Source organism: Gopherus evgoodei, unplaced genomic scaffold (assembly GCF_007399415.2).
Source record: "Gopherus evgoodei ecotype Sinaloan lineage unplaced genomic scaffold, rGopEvg1_v1.p scaffold_57_arrow_ctg1, whole genome shotgun sequence".
Classification (NCBI taxonomy): Eukaryota; Metazoa; Chordata; order Testudines; family Testudinidae; genus Gopherus; species Gopherus evgoodei.
Window position 1 is genome coordinate 832524 of NW_022060078.1, and position 13481 is coordinate 846004.

Here is a 13481-nt window from a genome sequence, read left to right on the forward strand (position 1 = left end):
GGACAGTTTCTACATAAGAGAATAAATGGACACAAATCAGACATTAGGAATGGTAACATACAAAAGCCAGGAGGAGAACACTTCAATCTCCCTGGACATTCAATAAGAGATTTGAAAGTAGCCATCCTGCAACAACAAAAAATTTAAAAAAACTGGGGGCTTGAATGGGGACTGGGACTGGCTGGCTCATTACAGAAACAGCTTTTCCTCTCCTGGAATTGACAAATCCTCATCAATTATTGGGAGTGGCCCACATTCACCCTGATTGAACTGGCCCTGTCAACGCTGGTTCTCTACTTGCAAGGTAAGTCCCTTCTCTTCAAGTGTCAGTATAACAATGCCTGCAGCTGTAATTCTCACTCCATGCATCTGAAGAAGTGGGTTTTTTTACCCACGAAAGCTTATGCCCAAATAAATCCGTTAGTCTTTAAGGTGCCTCCGGACTCCTTGTTGTTTTGTGGATACAGACTAACACGGCTACCCCCTGATTTTTGTTAAAACACAGGTCACATCCGGCCTTATAAATTATCACATTACAATGACACTGGCACCCTCTACTGCCAGGAAAAGGAATAACCCCCTCCATTGCCCACCCAGTGCTGAGATGCAGCCACCTCTGGGGCGGGGCACCTGGGGAACAGTGGCATATAACGCCACAAGGGGACAGCTCAGACTGTTAAAAGACTCTTTTATTAAAAAGGTTGTTTTTTTTTCTTTAAATTAACCCTTTAATAGAAAAGCAAATTGGAAGGTTAAATTCCAGACACAGTGAGGACCCCAGTTCTGTACTGGGGCCAGTACAGGGTGTACCCCCATACATAACTGTACCCCCATTCTCTGCAACCCCCCCTTCCTCCCAGTGCAGCCCCCAAGGGGGTCTGGAGAGTGGGAACTGAACCCCTCAAATGTTCCACTATTAAACAATCAAAAAAACCTGATCTAAACAGGGGAACACACCAAAAAAAACAGCCAAAATCCTGCTGACCCCCTCCCAGGTCAAAGTTCAAAGGTCACAATGGACACGTCACAGGTCATTGATGATCCCCCAAAGATCATGTGAGAGAGATGAAAGGTCAAAGCACAAAAGTCAACAGGTCAAGGGCCCCAAAGTCACAGTGCAAAGGTCCCATCCAAAAGGCAAAGGTCAGGGTGGGAAGGCATTTTCAGGGGTTAGAGGTCAAAGTTCCCAGCCAAAGGTCAAGGGGCACAGTGGAAAGGTCAAAGGCCACAAGGGAAAGCTCACCACCAACAGGTCAAAGGTCGCCACCAAATCTAACCAGCCACAGTGGAAAGGTGCCAACCAGAGTTCAGAGGTCACCAATGCAAAGATCCTGAGTAGGGTTCAAAGGTCACAACGGGCAGGTCAGTGCTCATAGGTCCCTGAGGAGAGGTCAAAAATCACAAGGCCAAGGTCCAACCATCCACAGCCCCAGGGCAAAGACAAGGGGCAAGGTCGCTGCCCCAGGATCCTTGGCCAAAGGTTAAAGTTGAAAGGTCATAGTGCAAAGGCCCAGGTTAACAAGGTCAAAGGTCACAGCCGAAAGGTCAAAGTCCAAAAGTCCCCAGGGAAGCATTCACAGCAAAGGTCAGGAGTCACCACAGAGGTCACTGGCTAAGGATTCCAGACAAAAGGTCACAGATCTGGAAAGGTCACAGATCAAAGGTCAGAGGTTCCAGTGCAGAAGCCAATCACTGAGAGTCCCAGGTGAAAGGTCAGGGGTGACACCACAAAAGGTCAAGTCTCAAAGGTCCTTCATGGAAGGTGACCACTAAAGGTCAGAACTCACAGCGGAGAGGTCAAAGTCTAACGGTCACAAGCAAAGGTCAGAGGCCACATTGGAGAGGTCAAAGCTCAAAAGGTGTGACCAAAGGCTGAAAGCAGAGGTCAAAGGTTGCCACCGGGGGTTCAAGGTTCAAAGGTCATACGTGAGAGGTCGTTGCCAGCAGGAGGGTCAAAGTTCAAAGGTTGACTCAGGCCACCACACAGCTCCTGTCCCGAGCCGCCCGCAGCCCCTGGCGCCCTTTGCCCCCTCCCTGCCGGGGGGGTCCCGCCTCAGTGGCCGGAGGGGGGCCAGCCCCGCCCCGCAGGTGGGGAGGCCTGGGGATGGGCTCCCCAAGGAAGTAGCCTTCCTCCTCCGAGTCCGAGGAGGAAGAGGAGGAGGAGGAGTCGTGCCAGGGGCCACCGCGGCCCCGGGGGTAGCGACACCGGTGGCTAGGGGGGAAGGCCCCCTCTGAGGCCGAGTAGACCAAGCGCCGCCCCCCCCGGCCCTGTTCCTCCAGGGGGAGCCCCCCCCCAGGCTCCCCATCCCCCGCCAGGTGCAGGGCGTTGTCGAAGGAGAAGCAGGGCCGAGCGCGGGGCCGACGCCGATGCAGCTGGGCGCTGAGGGGCCCCCCCGGTTCGCCCGCCACCAGGGGCTCCCGGAAGCTCACCCGGGGAGCGGCACCCCGGGGGAAGCTCCCCTCCCCCGCTGCCACCCCCCCACCCTCCAGGGGGGGGCCCTGGCTGAGCCGGGGGGAGACTGAGAGCTTGGAGGCGGAGCTGCTGGTCCAGTCCGACCCCTTGGCTGGGGCCAGGCCCAGCTCGGGCATGGAGTGTCGGTGGGGCACACCGCGGTGGAAGCAAGACTCGGAACCTGTGGGGGGACACACAGGGGGGTGTTAGAGACAGGAGCTGCCATGCCACCTGCCTCCCCCCCGCCAGGATCCCCCCCACATCTGCGCACCCCCCGCCGCCCGCCTCCCCCTCCGCTGGGATCCCTCCCCATCTGCACACCCCTCGCCGCCCGCCTCCCACCCCACTGGGATTCCCCCCCCCATCTGCACACCTCTCGCCTCCCCCCCACTGGGATCCCTTCCCATCTGCACACCCCTCGCCGCCTGCCTCCCACCCCACTGGGATTCCCCCCCCATCTGCGCACCTCCCGCCTCCCCCCCACTGGGATCCCTCCCCATCTGCACACCCCTCGCCGCCCGCCTCCCACCCCACTGGGATTCCCCCCCCATCTGCACACCTCCCGCCTCCCCCCCACTGGGATCCCTCCCCATCTGCACACCCCTCGCCGCCCGCCTCCCCCCCACTGGGATTTCCCCCCCCATCTGAACACCTCCCGCCTCCCTCCCACTGGGATCCCTCCCCATCTGCACACCCCTCGCCGCCCGCCTCCCCCCCACTGGGATTCCCCCCCCATCTGCGCACCTCCCGCCTCCCCCCCACTGGGATCCCTCCCCATCTGCACCCCCCCGCCACCCCCTCCACCAGGATCCCCCCCATCTGCACACCCCCCACCGCCTGCCTCCCCCCCCACTGGGATCCCCATCTGCACACCCCATGTCACCTGCCTCCCCCCACACTGGGACCCCTCTCCAGTCTCACCTCCTTCCTCCTCCTCCAGGGGTCCCGGGCAGGTGGAGGTGCCCCGTGAGGTGCATCCAGCCGGCTCGCCCCCCTCCTCCGCTCCAGGGGTTCTGCTCCAGCTGCGGCGCCCGCCAGGGTTCATGCCCCGGGCCGGGGCAGGGCGATCAGCGAAGGAGATGGAGCGGGCGACGGTGGGATGGCGGGGGGGTGCCCGGCGCCCGTCCTGGGGGCGGAGGCCATGGAGAGCCGAGTCGCAGGAGTCTGAGGCGCTGGCCTCATCCCCACCGAGGCTGCAGCCCCGGGAGCAGAAGATCTGCCCCCCCTTGGGCAGGAAGGGTTTGCCCAGCAGTGGCAGCCGGCAGCGGGTGCAGCAGAAGCAGGCGTCAGTGGCGTGCCAGTGCTGGCCCTCGTACGTCATCTGGCCCTGGTTGATGCCTGCAGGGGGCAAAGATGGGGACACAACGTCACCCAGGACTCCAGGGTTCCATTCCGACTCTGGGAGGGGAGAGGGGGCTGGAACAGGGGGCTGGGAGCCAGGACTCCTGGGTTCTATTCCGGCTCTGGGAGGGGAGAGGGGGCTGGAACAGGGGGCTGGGAGCCAGGACTCCTGGGTTCTATTCCGGCTCTGGGAGGGGAGAGGGGGCTGGAACAGGGGGCTGGGAGCCAGGACTCCTGGGTTCTATTTTGATGCCGGGGTGCACCTTACACCTCCCCCACACACTCCCCAAGCAGCTGCTCTCCTGCTTCATGAATCCCTGCTTGCCTGGGTCCTCCTGCTGCCCGGACCCCTGGGTCCCTCACTCTCCATTGTCCCCAGATACCAGGTCTCCCCATTCTCCATGGTCCCTGGATGCCAGGTCCCCCTGGACACTAGGGTTGCCCTGCTCTCCAGGTCCCCAGACAGCAGGTCTCCCTGCTTCCCAGATGCCCAGGTCCCCCTGCTCTCCATGGTTCCTGTACACCAGGTTCCCCCACTGCCCGGTGTAGCCCATGGGGTTACTTTCCTTGCTTCCTATATTATATAATCTGTTTGGCTTTTTTAATCGGTTTGATCAATTATATGATTTCGGTTTTTCCATTTCAGCAGCCACTATCTCATCCTACTCGGCTGTAACGCAAGAAACCTGCAGGCCTGTATCCTGTCTGATTAGCTACAGCGAGCTAGCGCAGTGCCTGTAATCTTGGGCCTAGAGATAAATGGCCCATCGGTTACCCCTTGTGACTCTGAATGGGGAACCAAATGTGTTTACCAAAACTCTGGGAATGACCGGTAACCGCAAGGGCATGGAAGTAACAGCTCAGGCCAAAGGAAACGCTTTCGAGAACGAGCTACGTAGGACTATGTGAGAACGTGCCAGCCCGTGGAGTGAGCATCCCCTAAGATTTATCCGGGAGAGGAGATCAGATCAGGGCATGGACGGCTGGGCACAGACACGGATACTCTGGTTAGTGCCAGGACGCTGCAAGAGAGCAAAGCGCCAGATGACATCTTTGGGCCTCTGTCATTCGGAGCTTTAGTTACTCGCTCGTTTACCTCAATGTAGCCTGATTTTGGGACAGTATCTGCGGGTCAGATCACTAGTGAGCCTACAATAAATCAGCCCTATATAATCAGGTTAACACCAGACGCCGGGGTCCCCCCGCTCTCCACGGTCCCCAGACCCCAGCTCCCCCTGCGGCCCGGACGCCGGGGTCCCCCGTACCGATGGGCTCCCCACAGGCGTCACAGTACTCGGCGTAGAGGGCCTGGTAGCAGCGGCAGCAGTAGGGGCGGCTCTGGCGCATGACGTAACGCTGCCCGCCCAGCGCCTCCTCGCACTCGAAGCAGCAGAAATGGCGCATGTGCCAGTGACGGCCCTCGGCCTCCGTGCACTCGTCGGCAAAGATGATCTGGGGGGAGGGGGAGAGATGGAGGCACGTCCTTCTGACCCCCTGTGGGGACCACCTCAGATTCCCCCCCAGTTCACCCTCCCAGACCCCACAATCCCATCCACAGAGAACCCATCTGGACCACCAGATCCCCTCCACCATCCTCCTGCCCCCTGCCACCTCCAGAGCCCCTCTGTATTGGCCCCCCGGGCCCCAGCCTCCCAGCCGGCCCGCTGCCCCTCACCTCGTCACAGGCCTGGCATCGGGGTTTGAGGTGCTCGGCGTGATGCCGCCCGCAGTAGATCTTCCCCTCCTGGTAGAAATAGATGAGATCCACGAGCAGCTCCTGGCAGGTGGTGCACTGGAAGCACTGGGGGTGCCAGCAGGCCCCGTGCCCCGCCCGGCTGGCAAAGACCGCGATGTCCCCACCACGGATCTGCTTCCCGCACTGCCTCGCAGAGAAAGAGAGATGGGTCACAGGGAGCCAGGCACCGGGCCTGTCCCCTCTGGGGGGCACCAGCTCCCATCCAGCCCCAGCGGGGACTGGCTCGCTCAGGGGCATGGGGAATGGGGCACAGAGCCTCTCCCATCTATGGGGCACCGGCTCCCATCCGGCCCCAGGGCAGGGACTGGCTGGCTCAGGGGGGTAGGGAATGGGGCACCGGGCCTGTCCCCTCTGGGGGGCACAAGCTCCCATCCGGCCCCAGGGCAGGGACTGGCTGAGTTGGGGGGGAGGAATGGGGCACGGGGCCTGTTCCCTCTAGGGGGCGCCAGCTCCCATCCAGCCCCAGGGCGGGGACTGGCTGGCTCAGGGGGTGGGGAATGGGGCACGGGGCCTGTTCCCTCTAGGGGGCGCTAGCTCCCATCCAGCCCCAGGGCGGGGACTGGCTGGCTCAGGGGGGTAGGGAATGGGGCACCGGCCTGGCCCCTCTAGGGGGCGCTGGCTCCCATCCAGCCCCAGAGCAGGCAGGGGTAGGATACTGTCAGATGCTGCAATGCCCCCTCTGGCCTGTAGGTGTCACTGTTCAGCTGCTCGCTGTCAGGGCCTCCAAGGGCAGGGGGAGGGGAGCCCGAGCTCTGGGCGGGACTTTGGGGGCAGGCTCCGCCCTTCCACACCCGACAGATGGGTCTGGGCAGCCTGGGCAGGGCTGAGTGCTCAGCATGGGATTAGAGCTGCCAGCGGAGAGAACCCAGGAGTCCTGGCTACCAGACCCCCCCCGGCTCTAACCATCAGCCCCTCCTCCTTCCCAGAGCCGGGAGAGAACCCAGGAGTCCTGGCTCCCAGAATGCCCTGCTCTAACCACCAGACCCCACTCCCCTCCCAGAGACAGGGCGAGAACCCAGGAGTCCTGGCTCCCAGAATGCCCTGCTCTAACCACCAGACCCCACTCCCCTCCCAGAGCCAGGGAGAGAACCCAGGAGTCCTGGCTCCCAGACCCCCCCGGCTCTAACCATCAGCCCCTCCTCCTTCCCAGAGCCGCGAGAGAACCCAGGAGTCCTGGCTCCCAGCCCCCCTGCCCTAACCACTAGCCCCCACTCCTCTCCCACAACTCCCTGCCTTGCCAAGGTTGGCATCCCGGCTCCCACAATACTTTGCACAGCCCACGAGGGTGGGTTCTTGCTCCCAAAATCCTACTAGGGGTAGTGGAGTGTGGGTGGGAGTGGCGAGATGGGGACAGGCAGGGGCTGTGCTGGGTACCTGCTCACAGATGGCACCAGTAATGGTGACCGGGAACAGTCGAACCGTCCCCCGCCCGAGATTCTCCCGCTTCCGCTGCTGGGAGAAAAGCTTCAGCTCCTTCTTCTCTTCCTCCTCCAGAGGGCTGCAGTACTGAGCCTGGGACACAGAGAGACAGACTGAGACAGCACCAAAATGCAGCCAGCTCTGGGGTGGGGCAGCTGGGAAACAGCGACACATAACGCTGCACGGGGACGGCTCGCCTGGTGCTGAAATGCAGCCAGCTCTGGGGCGAAGCAACTGGAGAACAGCTGCATTTAATGCTGCATGGGGACAGCTCGCCCGGTGTTGAGATGCAGCCAGCTCTGGGCCGGGACGACTGGGGAACAGCCGCACATAACGCCACACAGGGACGGCTCGCCCGGTACTGAGATGCAGCCACCTCTGGGGTGAAGCAACTGGGGAACAGCCGCACATCATGCTGCATGGGGACAGCTCGCCCAGTGCTGAGATGCAGCCAGCTCTGAGGCACAGCAGCTAGGGAACAGCTGCACATAACGCCGCATGGGGACGGCTCGCCCAGCGCTGAGATGCAGACAGCTCTGGGGCGAGGCAGGTGGGGAACAGCCACACAGAGACACCATAGACCAGTCTCGGGGAGCAAGAGCGACCGAAGGAGGCCGACTGGAATCCCTTGAACTGGGATTTGGCCCAGACGCCAGGGTTTGCTCCTGGTCGCTTTGGGGAAAACATGCCAGGGGAATATTTAAGAGATCAGGATCTCATTTAGGGACACCTCCTGCAGCACGGAACCGGCCTGCCAGAGGAGGGCACCCCCTTGCCCAGCCCCCCAACCTGCCCCCCAGAGTTGGTCCCTCACCTCGCTGTCGTGGGGGGGCAGCTGGTGCAGGAGCTGGCGGATCCGGTACCGCTCCCCAGGACTGTTCACATAGGGCACCTTGTCCTCAGGGAGGCAGCTGAAGAACTGATACACCTGGTGTGGGGAGAAGGGTGAGGGGGAGGTGTCAGGCCCAGGAGGCGTGGTCTGGCCACCCCAAGGGGCGGAGTCACAGAGCAGGGCTGGGGCTGCAAAGGGAGGAGCCTGAAGCCAAATGGGCGGGGCTGGGAGACCACAGGAGGAGGAGCCGGAAGGGCAGTGCCACGCCTTCTATCCCAATATGGGGCGCAGCTAGAATCACCCACCAGGGTATGTCTGGCTCCTATGCAGCCGTGGCTTCGGCCCCCTTGGGGGTGGGTCTAGGATCCCAATGGGGGGCGGTGTCCATGTACCTATGTGGGCGTGGCTTCCACCTCCAGGAGGTAAGGGGTGGGGCTATGGGACACCTCCCTCCAGGAGGCGGGGCTATGCCCAGAGGGGTGGGGCTCTGGGATCCCGACCCATGAGACAGGGCTTTGGCTATAAGGGCAGGGCTCCCCCAGGGGGTGGGGATCCCCCAGGGTGGGTGGGGCTCACCTGCTCCGGCTTGAGGCCAGGGGGCACCCAGGCGTAGTCCTCGGAGGCGCAGCCCGAGTCGTCGTCAGAGATGGAGTGGCGCTGGAAATCCGAGATGAGCCGGCACATCATGCGCTCCAGGTCGACGGGCACCGCCCGCACCGCGTGCTCCTCCCGCGGGCACTTGCAGTGCTGGCAGATCTTCCTGGGGGAAGGGAGACCCTACAATAACACACTGCCCCCCCTGAGAGACCCTACAATAACACACCAGCCCCCCCGGGAGAGACCCCACAACAATGCACTGCCCACCCCCAGGGAGACCCTACAATAATACACCCCCTTCCCCCACCGGAGAGACCCTACAATAAATACACTGAAGCAGAGGGTGACTCCTGGAGGACCAGGAGTGGGGCTGTAGGCTGGGCATGGGTAGGGGAGGGGGTTGAGGAGGAGTCTCTTGGGGAGGGGAGGGACTCTGAGAGCTCTTCCCCCTCCCCTCCATTCAGCAGGTGCAGAGAGTCTCCTTCTGCCCCATTAACCCCAATGACCTGGGCCCACAGCACTACTGGGTTGGGAGCAGGGCCCAGCTTGTCTGAGCCCCCCCACCCAGGGCACCAGGCCAGGCACTTTGCTCTGGGGCCGCCTCACGGGGAGGGGGGGGGCAACATGGAGGGTGCTGGGGGTAAGCAGGGTGGGATGGGCAGGGTGCTGGGGAGCAGCAGGGGGCCGAGGGTGGCTGCGGGTGAGATGGGCAGAGGGGTGGGTGCCAGGGGCCAGCACTGTGGGAGCCGGGGGGGCAGCGGGATGGGATGGGCAGGGTGCCAGGGGGTCAGCAGGGTGGGTGCTGTGGAGCCAGCAGGCCAGTGTAGGGTCCCTACCTCCATCCGTGCACCAGGAAGCCTGGACACTGGTCCCCACACGCGTGGCATGGCTGCCCTCGGTCGGGGTCGGCATCTTCAGGTGACTGCGGGGTGCAGACACAGAGCGTCACCACCCGCCATGGCCCCCCCACCCTGAAACTGTGGGGTCTGGTGGGTAGAGCAGGGGAGGGGAGTCTGGGAGCCAGGACTCCTGGGTCCCATGGCCAGCTCTGGATGGGGCAGGGGTCTCTCTCCAGCCCCACGGCCACGCGCCCTGTCCCTGAGCTGCCAAGGCAGAGGCTGGAGACCCCCAAACCCTCCCGGAGGGCAGGGACAAGAGCCACAACCCCTGCCCCCAGGGCATTGTGGGAGTCCAGACCCCAACCAGGGCACCCTGGGCATTGTGAGTGCAAAACCTGCCAACCAGGACGCCCCAGCGCATTGTGGGTGCAAATCCCGCCAACCCAGGCACCCCAGGGCATTGTGAGAGCCGAGCTAACCTCAGCCATTCAGGGGGCTCGTGGGAGCTGCGGTGCCGGGCCACCTGGGTCACGCTGGGGCTTGTGGGAGCTCAGACGCCAACCGGGCTGGCCCAGGGCATTGTGGGAGGCGAGAGCCGCCCCACACGCCAGGACCTGCCCCAGCACAGCTCAGCGGAGTGTGACACGCCAAGAGCTGGGCCATGGCCAAGGGAGGGGGACAGAGAGCGGGAGGGGCTGGGGGTGTAATTGGGGATGTGTAATTGGGGTCCCCACCCCTTCCCCTTGGGGAAGGGCACATCAAGGGGAGACCAAATTTGGGGGGTTCATGCCAGAGGTGGGGTGGGTCAGGGCAGCTTCTGGCCTGTCAGGGGGGAGGGGACTGAATGAGAGAAAGACCGAGCCCCCCACCGACCTTACTCACACCCCAGCAACCCCACCCCACTCCCCACAGCACCCCTTGTTGGGAGAGGCCGGGGCTGGAGCAGCTGGGAGCTCCCCCCACAACCTGCACTCCTGCCCCGCTCCCCACAGAGTCCCTGTGCCCCTTTTCCAGCCCCTCACTGTCCTTCTCCCCAACTCTCCCCACTCCAGGTCCCCATACACAGCCCCACAACCTCCCTTCCTGTCCCACGGCCTCTGACTCAGGACCTCTTTCCCTGGCATAGTGCCCCCAAGCACTGCCCCTCCCAACTCAAGGGCCCCCAAGACACAGATCCCCATCATCCCCCCACCCTCCATTCAGGAAACCCTCTCCCCCCACAGCCCCCAGCCCCCCATTCCCCTCCCCCCAAAGCCCCCATCTCCCCCACCCGTCCTGTCCCCCTGCTCCCAGACACAGCTCCCTGGCACTCCCCACACAGCTCCCTGTCTTCCCCTCCCCCTCCTCCACCCCCCCATACATACACAGCCCCCGTTTCCTCCCCCACAGCCCCCCACCGTAACTACATGGCCCCCTCCCCCTACACACACAGACCTCTTCCCACTCCACAGCCCCCTCCCCACACCCCTCGCCAGGGGATTGACCCCAAAGCTGCATTAAACCCGACCCCTTAATACCACCAGCGAGTTAATCCTGACCCAGATGAGAGACAAACCCCACCCCCAACATCGGGGAGGTGGTGCTGTCAGGTGAAGCAGCCTGGATTATTTCCCCCACCCCCGGCTCTAAACTCCAACCATGGGGGGTACATTTAAAAACCCTCCCATAACCCCCACTCAGCTGTCCCCCGGAGGGAATTGGGGGGGGGATATTGAGCTAGAAGCACCTGGGAGGTCTGATGGGGTGATGGAGGCAGGACATTGGGGTAGATGGGCCCGTGGGTCTGACTGGGGGTGATGGAGGTGGGATACCGGGGTAGATGGGCCCGTGGGTCTGACTGGGGGTGATGGAGGTGGGATACCGGGGTAGATGGGCCCCTGGGTCTGACTGGGGGTGATGGAGGCGGGATACCGGGGTAGATGGGCCCCTGGGTCTGACTGGGGGTGATGGAGGCGGGATACCGGGGTAGATGGGCCCCTGGGTCTGACTGGGGGTGATGGAGGTGGGATACCGGGGTAGATGGGCCCCTGGGTCTGAACGGGGGTGATGGAGGCGGGATAGCGGGGTACATGGGCCCCTGGGTCTGAACGGGGGTGATGGAGGCGGGATAGCGGGGTACATGGGCCCCTGGGTCTGACTGGGGGTGATGGAGGTGGGATACCGGGGTAGATGGGCCCCTGGGTCTGACTGGGGGTGATGGAGGTGGGATATCGGGGTAGATGGGCCCGTGGGTCTGACTGGGGGTGATGGAGGTGGGATATCGGGGTAGATGGGCCCGTGGGTCTGACTGGGGGTGATGGAGGTGGGATAGCGGGGTAGATGGGCCCCTGGGTCTGAACGGGGGTGATGGAGGCGGGATACCAGGGTAGATGGGCCCCTGGGTCTGACTGGGGGTGATGGAGGCAGGATAGCGGGGTAGATGGGCCCGTGGGTCTGACTGGGGGTGATGGAGGTGGGATACCGGGGTAGATGGGCCCCTGGGTCTGACTGGGGGTGATGGAGGCGGGATACCGGGGTAGATGGGCCCATGGGTCTGAGTGGGGGTGATGGAGGCGGGATAGCAGGGTAGATGGGCCCCTGGGTCTGATTGGGGGTGATGGAGGCGGGATACCAGGGTAGATGGACCCCTGGGTCTGAACGGGGGTGATGGAGGCGGGATAGCGGGGTAGATGGGGGTCTGACGAGGGGCAGCAGCGTGGGAAGTGGGGCAGTCGTAACCAGTAGTCGCCCTGCCCCATGTAGGGCAGGTGTCACGGCTGGTTTGCCCTAGGGGAGGGAAACTGAGTCCACCAGAAAACTCCCCACCTGTCAACAGCAAAACAAACAGCTCCCCAGAGCCGGCCTGGTCCCGACTGCCGAGGGACAGCGGCCCCCCAACCCCCTGCCCTCCACCAGCCTCCTGCCCCCCAGCGCCCGACCCTGACTGCCGGGGGACAGCGACACCCCCGAGCCCCCCGCAGCACGGCGCCCCCCCGTTCTCCCCTCCCCACGCTGTGCGGGGGGGGGGGGGGCAGCCCAGCCCGTGTGTCTGGGATCGGAGGCCCCCCGCCCGGTCCCCCCCCCCAGCACTCACGGGGCGGGAGGAGCCTCGGCGCCGAGACCCCCGGGTGAACATCGTCTGGTGACGGCACCGGCACCGCGCCCCCCCCGCAGCTCCTCCTCCAGCCCCCCCCGCTGCTCCTCCTCCTTCTCCCCCCCCCGCAGCTCCTCCCCCAGCCCCCCCGCTGCTCCTCCTCCTTCTCCCCCCCCGCTGCTCCTCCCCCAGCCCCCCCGCTGCTCCTCCTCTTCCCCCTTTGCCCCCCCTCCGCTCCTCCTCCAGCCCCCCCCGCTGCTCCTCCTCCTTCTCCCCCCCCCGCTGCTCCTCCCCCGGTCCTCCAATGGCTCCTCCCCCCACCCGCCCTGTCCTTCGCTCCGCCCCCCCCTCCCTTGGACCCCCCCCCCCCAAGCTCCTCCCCCGTCCTCACGCTCCACCTCCGGCCCCTCCTCCTCCTAACCCGCCCCTTCCCCCCCGCTTCCTCCCCCCTCCGTCCTCTGCTGTGCCCCTCCCTCCCCCCCATTGCTTGTCCCGCTCCCGGCAGCCCCCCCGTCCCTCGGGTGCTGGGGGGTAACATGGGTCCTGTAACACGTGCCCTTGGCCACCTGCAGCCCCGAGGGCCCCCATAGCTCCGCCCCCGCCCCCATTCCGACCCACAGCCCCCCGCGAGCCTAGTGCCCCCCCCCCAAACACCAGGGACTCCTGGGTTCTCTCCCTGGCTCTGGGAGGGGAGTGGGGGCTGGTGGTTAGAGCAGGGGGGGCTGGGAGCCAGGACTCCTGGGTTCTCTCCCTGGCTCCGGGAGGGGAGTGGGGGCTGGTGGTTAGAGCAGGGGGGGCTGGGAGCCAGGACTCCTGGGTTCTCTCCCCGGCTCTGGGAGGGGAGTGGGGGCTGGTGGTTAGAGCAGGGGGGCTGGGAGCCTGGACTCCTGGGTTCTCTCCCCGGCTCTGGGAGGGGAGTGGGGGCTGGTGGTTAGAGCAGGGGGCTGGGAGCCAGGACTCCTGGGTTCTCTCCCCGGCTCTGGGAGGGGAGTGGGGTCTAGTGGTTAGAGCAGGGGGCTGGGAGCCAGGACTCCTGGGTTCTCTCCCTGGCTCCGGGAGAGGGGTGGGGGCTGGTGGTTAGAGCAGGGGGGCTAGGAGCCAGGACTCCTGGGTTCTCTCCTTGGCTCTGGGAGGGGAGTGGGGGCCGGTGGTTAGAGCAGGGGGCTGGGAGC

The 13481-nt window shown here is 64.1% G+C and overlaps 1 protein-coding gene across 3 annotated transcripts; it reads right to left on the reverse strand.

Annotated features, from left to right (window-relative positions):
* Positions 1-671: 671 nt before the first annotated feature.
* On the reverse strand, positions 672-12393 carry PRICKLE3 (prickle planar cell polarity protein 3). 3 transcript variants are annotated; one of them, XM_030547217.1, is made up of 9 exons: positions 12310-12393; positions 9234-9319; positions 8377-8560; positions 7783-7896; positions 6924-7061; positions 5469-5672; positions 5059-5245; positions 3374-3790; positions 672-2633 (listed from the first exon to the last, which is right to left on the reverse strand). In XM_030547217.1, the coding sequence occupies exons 1-9, from the start codon at positions 12349-12351 to the stop codon at positions 1972-1974; spliced, it is 2034 nt and encodes a 677-aa protein (XP_030403077.1). In that variant the 5' UTR covers positions 12352-12393; the 3' UTR covers positions 672-1971. The 3 variants fall into 3 exon arrangements, with proteins under 3 accessions (XP_030403077.1, XP_030403078.1, XP_030403079.1); XM_030547218.1 differs by lacking the exon at positions 12310-12393 and adding an exon at positions 9716-10094; XM_030547219.1 differs by lacking the exon at positions 12310-12393 and having other exon boundaries at positions 8377-8556; positions 9234-9318.
* Positions 12394-13481: the final 1088 nt, after the last annotated feature.